The sequence below is a fragment of the Arachis duranensis genome, chromosome 4 (assembly GCF_000817695.3).
Source record: "Arachis duranensis cultivar V14167 chromosome 4, aradu.V14167.gnm2.J7QH, whole genome shotgun sequence".
NCBI lineage: Eukaryota > Viridiplantae > Streptophyta > Magnoliopsida > Fabales > Fabaceae > Arachis > Arachis duranensis.
The window spans coordinates 99,407,877-99,415,427 of record NC_029775.3 but is presented as its reverse complement, the minus strand read 5'-3'; the positions used below and the strand labels follow the sequence as shown (position 1 = coordinate 99,415,427).

Here is a 7,551-nt window from a genome sequence, read left to right as displayed (position 1 = left end):
CTAAATTAAAAGAACAACAATGCTAGGGAACCAAGAGGGTATCAGCCAAAACCAGCCAAATGCCTCTGGGTGAATCCAAAACCTCTACGTGGATGGTGCTTATGCTAGGCATTTCTTCTATTAAGTATCAGAATGTTTCTTTTTCATACTAAATTGATGTTTTTTATATATTTTATAAATTTTTTTATATATTAAGAATTGGAATTGTTGGAAGCAGAGTTCCGTAATCCCCGCCCCTAATTTTCCAACGTATCATTCAGAATTTTAGTTTGAAGTGAGAAACAATTAATATCAAATATTATAAATTGAAAACAAATAAAGTTAATTAAATATAATTATAAATGAGTTAAATTGTTTATTTTTTGGCTGATCACCTCTTAGTTGCATATACTTTTCTTTAAGAAACAGTATAAAAAACAAAAAAAAAAATCAAGAGCACTGGTTAAGAGACCAAAATATCTACAATGTTCACCAATCTTGTTAACAGCATCTATTTTTATTTTCATTAATTTTTCATTTTAGAATTTTGCAATACCGAATAATAATAATAATAATAATAATAATAATAATAATAATAATAATAATAATAATAATAATAATATAAAGAAAAGAGACCACTTTGCTAAAATATTCATCTCAGTTTCATAAAATCAAACAAGGTTCTTATTAATAAACTCCTTCATAAACAGTATGCAACTTCTATCAATAGTTTCAGTTCTATAAAAATGGAAAAGCCAATACAATGGAGACTTCTTTTTCTTCTTTTCTTTCTAATACACATATGGCAATATTCTCCAAGGAACAAGTTTTCGATACTCAGTCCATATCTCTTTATACTTCTTCGCACAACGAGATTCATCCCTTCTCTCCCTCCATATCAACAGAATAAGAAGATATATTGGATAGAAGTATGGAACTGGTGAACTGCAAAAATGAGCAAAATATACTACAAGGTTTGACATTATTTTCTTTGTAGAAAAATCAATATCTATAACTTTATATCGGCGAAATAATTAAAGGAATGAGTTAATGAGATCACCTTATCCCACAAGGTAAGCTAAAGGAGAGAGCAAGAAGTAAGTCACCTAGGTAATTACAATGTCTAGCAATACCCCTTCAACAACAACAACGACAATTTGTGTTAATAGCTTCCATGAGAAAGTGAATTGAATGTATATTCATTGTTCTAACAAGACTCTAGATAGACAAATAATAACCACGGAATCAAATGAAAAGAAATCTTACCAATAACCAGAAGCAAGTAACTTTCCACCAATGACTATTGGAGGCTTACCCCCAAATAGGGGCCTTTGGATTCTTTTTGAATACATGTTTTTGCTTGTTTGCTCCTCGAAATACCATGTATCTGCAAAGTTTGATCTACAATTTTATGTTATGAACTTATGTAACTTCAAGAGTGTATGTGGTGCATTATAGAATTCACGGTTGGATATTACGAACACATTACCCAATCAGGAAGACAAGGCAATTAGCTATAATGGTTGTCGTTGTTAACTCCACCTCGTTTGCTAAGAGCCACCAGCCCTGACAGCAATTGTAGCATGTCAATACATGTTATGTGTTTAAACGAAAAAGTACTATACATAATGGCACAAATAAATGGCAAGTTGGAAGCTAAGTTATAGCAATTACCTGAATGCTAAAAGTAAAAGGAATCCAAACTAAATCTCCAAAGACCAACATGAAGCCCAACCTCTCTGCAATTATGTCCCAGCTAAAAACAAAAATTTTAAAATAAGATCATAAACCACAATTATATCTAACATGAATGACAATATAGATATCACAATCATGAGTTCATAACTTAGTGAAAATATTACAAGGAAAACATGTTCTATTTTTTTAGAGAGATTGGGATGAACAATTTTTCAAGTGGAGCAAACACAATTCACTTACGTTGATGTCATGTACTCTTCATGCACAAAGTAGTCCAAGATGTATAACTGGCATAAATGTAAAGAAAGTCACTCATCAAACACCCAAACTAGTGCTTATTAAAAGAAAAGAGAAAAAAAGGAAATTCAAGAAACTAGAGTATGCAAGATTTTGAAATTACTGCACAGAATATCTGGAAGAGAATCATTGATTTGCTCAAAGTACCATCTTGAATGCTCTTTGCAAGAACGGATAAATTGATAAGCAGCCACCCCATCATTCCAGCTCTAACAAACAAAAATCTACAATTTGACAATTCCATTATATGTGCAGGAATATTTATAGTATTCAGAATAATCATAAAAAACCCGCAATTTTGACAATTCCATTGGCAGGGTTGCAAGCTAAGAACACTTTTTTTCCATCATAACTGCCAATTATATACACTTAAGCAATCATATAAAATGAGAACAAGCAAGGAACGACATCAGGTGGATAACATACTTGAGGTCAATACCCATAAACTGAGGATTCAGTTGTATTCCAAACCACCTATTAAAGTAAAACAGAAAATGAAAAAACAAGATTAACCAATAAAATTCAATTTCTGCAACGGTCAAGGAAATAAAATCAACCATGTTCACACTTCACACTAGTTAAAAGTCCGGCTTCGTTGTACTAGACAGAAAAACACAACAGAGATGCAAACACAAATTTCAAACAGAAGCTATTACGATTAAAGTAATTTTAACATCTAGAACATACCAATCATGTATCAGGTTTCCAGTGGTATGAGGTTTTAGTGATGAACTTTTACTTTGTGACTTGCAGCCCGCAAAATAAAGTGCCAGGGTCACCTGATATGAAATTAGTAAAAATGACAACAAAAAAGGTTATTATCAAGCAATGCAAAGTAACAATAAAAACAAATAAGGTATTAAATTTAGCTTTTGATATATTTCAACAACTGTGCATTGGTACGTTTAGCCAGCCTTATCTAATGATACGATAGGATTTGACTTCCATCATTGTTATTAAGTTCAATAATGTGTCATTTGTTCATATTTCAGTTCTAGCATATTCATATGATGAAATTGAACACTACTCCATTAATACAAGTGTTACTACCTAAATTCTTCAGTGTCAACTAGACGAGCTAGGCAACAACATTTAACTACTAAAGACCTTTATATAACAACACCAGAATCAGAGACAGTCAGACAGATATGACTATGAAAAGAACCATTGAATGCCATTACTAAGTTCTAAATAAGATTCTATGCTTACAATTACATACAAGAAAACTGAAGATAAATGTTGTGGACAGCAGCTCAAATCCTCTCTCAGATATAGCCTGCAAAAGTTGCCACAAGTTATTCTGTGTCACTCTAACTCTAGCATATGATTCATAGTGTTATGCAAAATTCAGAATATCCATATGAACACGTACGGTAGGAGATACAAAATCCGTCTTGGCACTAATCCCAAGAAGTGCAACCAACAGAAGAAGCAAGACTAAACCTGAGAAAATGTGAACATGGAGTTACACCTCCAAAAAAATATAAAAGGAATAGTGGTGTAAATATAGACTCAATTCTTGTGAATCTTATATGAATCAACATGCAAAATATCCTTAAAAGTATAAAATATACCACAACTAATAAACCTTATCTCACTAGGCACAATAAGTAGCATAAATAAGAAATCATCATAATCTTTGTTATAAATCATGTATACATTCAAATTATTAAAATCTAACCATTATAACAATTTCACCTATCACCAATGATTTTTCCTTTTCTAAGATTTTCTCTATTAATAGGTCATTGAACAAACATTTGTCATGTATAGCATTGAAGACTGGTCATGAAGTGAACAGCAAATATATGTTGCCATTATAACACTGATTTAAGGATTACCATAAACTAGAGAACCTATATTACATCAAAATCACACTAAAATGAACCACATTTTTGTAATGTACTAGAATGTTAAAAACGAACCATTACAGCGATAATGAAGGCGAGTTCCATCAGCAAGAACAACCCCAGGAACAAGTTTTCCCAGCTCAATGGATCCCGCAATTGCCAAATAAGCAAAGAAGCCCAGAAGCAAATAAGCCTTATCCACATTCCAAAGTAGTGAAAATATTAAAACTTTACATATTACATCCGTAGAATCAACTAATTCATATAAAGGGTATAGTGAGTGAATGAATGAATAGTACTAACTGAGTTCCATGATGGTATAAGAGCTTGAAGAAGAGAACTCAAGATCCATGAGCACGTGTGAGCCTTGTATCTGAATGGAATGAGTAGTATGATTGTGATTTTAGTGTCAGAGAAGATTGTGACTTCGATTATTGCTGCAGTGCTGTTGTTGCTACTTTATTGTACTCAAGATTCTGAAAAACGAATGACTGATTCAATAATTTAATAATCTAACCTGTGATCAAACTGTAACTAAACCAATTTAATTAAATATATAATAAAATTTAAATATTTAAATTCAACCATTCATATAACAATAAAATTTAAAATTTCACAATCTCACGTTTAATTTCACAATGTTCAATGACCAAAAATAACAATCTTTTATCTTTAAAAGTAACACTCATCACAAGTCATAATAGTCGTGAAGTGGCCCAAAATCAGCCATCACAACTAACTAACCAACCCTCAAAATCAACAAATCATATTAATATCAACCAACAACAATCAACAACAGTCAACAATAAACAAGAGATTAACAAATAAAATAATTTTGATCTCATGAAATAAATTAAATCAAACAAATAAAAACAAAAAGAAAAAATAAACCTGAAGAAGACGACGCTGAGTTAAGAACAGGGAAGTGGGGGAGTGAGCAGCGACAGCAAGAGACGTCAGCGTCAACAAATCCGGCGACGACAGGCAACGCGGGTGAGAAGAGCGATGATGCCAAGAATAAATCGGCAACAGCAGCGGGCAATGACAATAGCACGGGAAACGGCGGCAAAGCGGGCGACAAGGGCGACGTGGCCAAGGACAAAGGCTGCACCAACGCCGGCGACGGCGACCTTCTGAACTGGCCAACGGAGCCAATCAGGCCTGCCTCCTCCTGCTGCCTCTAAGGGTATGGCCGGCGGCTACAGCTCCTTAGGTGGGTGGGTTTTGGGATTTTTAATTTTGGGCGTAACCTAAGTGAATGAATCTGAACCAAGGTTCTAAAAACCGGACCGGTCATCAAACCATTTTAGTTACCGATTCACTAATTCATTGGTTTAATCGGTTCAACCGTCATTCAACCAGAAAAACAGTTTTATAATAAACACCTGATTCTATAAAAATTTAATGAATAAAGCAACTGGTTCTAAACACTCTTCTACTACTTTTTTTTTACTTCAAAAGGGGATCATAAACAACTACTATGAACAACAAACTACAATGATATGCAATGCCAAAAATAGGCCAATGATGAAATAATAAAGGGTTTCTCTCTTCAATTCTATGTTCAAGCTTGTAGCAAACCAGAATCAACAGAGTAATACCGTTGAAATAGTCTTCCTTCTTAATTCTTATATACCTCAAAGAATTTCCTACAGAATGAAAATTGAACACAATAGACAGCTTTAAAACAAAAACAAAACAACACTCAGAAATCAATCACCTCTTCCAAACACAACCTTAAAACAAAACAGAACAACATTCAGAGTATGAGCATTGACCACAAAACATTGATTTCTGAAACAAAACAAAAACAGCAGAACAACATTCAGAGTTTGAGCATTGATCACAAAATATTGATTTATGAAACAAAACAAAAACAGAAGAACAACATTCAGAGTTTGAGCATTGATAACAAAAAATTGATTTCTGAAACAAAACAAACACAGCAAAACCAGCAGAACAGCATTTAGAGTTTGAGGATTGATCACAAAAAATTAATTTCTGAAACAAAACAAACAATCAACCAAACAATGAAAACAGAATTTTTTTTTCCTTCGGAAGAAGAAAACAATGAAAACATGAAGCATATAATAAATCAATGATCACCAATATCCAGCAATAATCTCAAAGACAACAATAAATACACAACAACAAATTAGCAAATAAACAAGAACAAGACCTAAATAGAAAATCCAACAAATTAAATCGCAGAAACCTAACAATTTAGCAAATTAAAACAACAACAGCCCAAAAACTTACAAGAAGAACACTAATGCAAGTGGAATCATCATGCTAATATGTTTTCTACAAAGATGCTATTTGTGCAGCTAAAATTTCCTAACTACTAAGATCCAATTATTCTAATTTCACATGCAATCAACTTACTAAGTTTCTAAAAGCTAGAAATGATTAAACCAACCCGAAATATAGTTAAAGCATTTCATCAAACATGTTGAGTGCGGTAAACTTAAAATGAAATAATTACTTATTGTAAAACTTCAACTTTAATTCAGTCTATGAAAAAAATCCAAACCACTACTAAATCAAATAATTACTTATTGTAATAGAAATAAGAAGTTGCAGAGTTTGAAGCAGAGTATTCGTGTTGTGTGAGTGTATTGTCTGGTGGCAACTCACGGCGGCGACAAAAGAGAGCAGTTCGACGGCTAGGTGGAGCGCGCGGGTTGGTCGCAGAGTTTGAAGCAGAGCAACGTGGCTTCCAGATGAACGCGAATGCGAACCCGAATGGTGAACGGCGAGTGAACGCGAACGATGAACGCCGAGCAAACTTGAACAGCGAAGAACGCGAACGAAGACGCGAACGTGAACGGCAAACAAACGGCGGCGGAAGCGCGGCTGAACAGACAAAGACGACGGACGCCGAGCTCGAGGAAGCAGCTGCGATCGGTAACAGCGAACAGGGGTTGAAGACTTGGAGCACGAGGGAAGCTAGATAGATGGACGGACGGCGGCACTATGCCACTCCTTGCGTCGGTGTAGGCTTACAGTGTAGGCTTACAGTTTAAGCTAGGGTTTTTTGGCTGAGTTTCTGTGTATGAAAGAGAGGGAGGGAGAAAGAAAAGGAGCTTCAGAACCAGGATGAAAGTAAGCCAAATTTGACAAAAACGACTCCGTCTCTTTTAAACCGGTCGGTTCTCTGTCCGATTCAACCGGCCAGAAACCGTCCAATTCGGCAATTCTTCTTCGGTTTTTGGAGAAACGATTTTTTACAAACTAAACCATAATTACTGTCGGTTCACAGTTAGATCGGTCTAGTACGATTTTTAGAACATTGCTCTGAACTCTTCAACTCAATTTGTTCATGACAAAAAAAGGTACATTTGTTTTTTCTAATCCAAAGTCATGTCGTTTAAGGGGGATTTTCTTTAAAAAAAAAAAATTTAGGAGACCAACATTTTTATTAAATTTTAGTCAGCACTTAATTATTAAAAGAAAATTGAGTAATTCTACACCACTAGATGTAATCTCACACCATTAAAAATATTATTGATGGCTAATTGATAGCTACAAATCACAAAATTTGCTGGACTCCTAGCATTCCTAAAAAAGGGGGATAAAATATACTTTTTGTTCCTGAAATTTAGCCAAAGTTTTAAAAATACCTCTAAGTTTTATTTTGTTTTAATTTTGTCCCAAAAGCTTTCAATTTGCATCAAATATACCCTCGACAGCTAAATTTCTAAATATTTAAGACCAGTCTTACAAT

The 7,551-nt window shown here is 34.0% G+C and overlaps 1 protein-coding gene and 1 long non-coding RNA gene across 3 annotated transcripts; both read right to left on the bottom strand.

Annotated features, from left to right (window-relative positions):
* Positions 1 to 618: 618 nt before the first annotated feature.
* LOC107485200 (delta(14)-sterol reductase-like) lies at positions 619 to 4,017 on the bottom strand. The gene is given in 13 exon segments (XM_052260869.1): positions 619 to 924; positions 1,040 to 1,114; positions 1,246 to 1,295; positions 1,297 to 1,366; positions 1,469 to 1,545; positions 1,654 to 1,735; positions 1,918 to 1,964; positions 2,078 to 2,198; positions 2,401 to 2,448; positions 2,662 to 2,753; positions 3,194 to 3,250; positions 3,347 to 3,417; positions 3,906 to 4,017. Coding segments are annotated over 9 exon segments (693 nt in total). The 5' UTR covers positions 2,418 to 2,448; positions 2,662 to 2,753; positions 3,194 to 3,250; positions 3,347 to 3,417; positions 3,906 to 4,017; the 3' UTR covers positions 619 to 770.
* Positions 4,018 to 4,143: 126 nt separating this feature from the next.
* Positions 4,144 to 6,919, bottom strand: LOC127746736 (uncharacterized). Of its 2 annotated transcripts, none has more exons than XR_008008378.1 (3): positions 6,380 to 6,919; positions 4,716 to 5,473; positions 4,144 to 4,300 (listed from the first exon to the last, which is right to left on the bottom strand). It is a non-coding gene; the product is annotated as an uncharacterized LOC127746736 (long non-coding RNA). The 2 variants fall into 2 exon arrangements; XR_008008379.1 differs by having other exon boundaries at positions 6,462 to 6,919.
* Between the last annotated feature and the right edge of the window lie 632 nt (positions 6,920 to 7,551).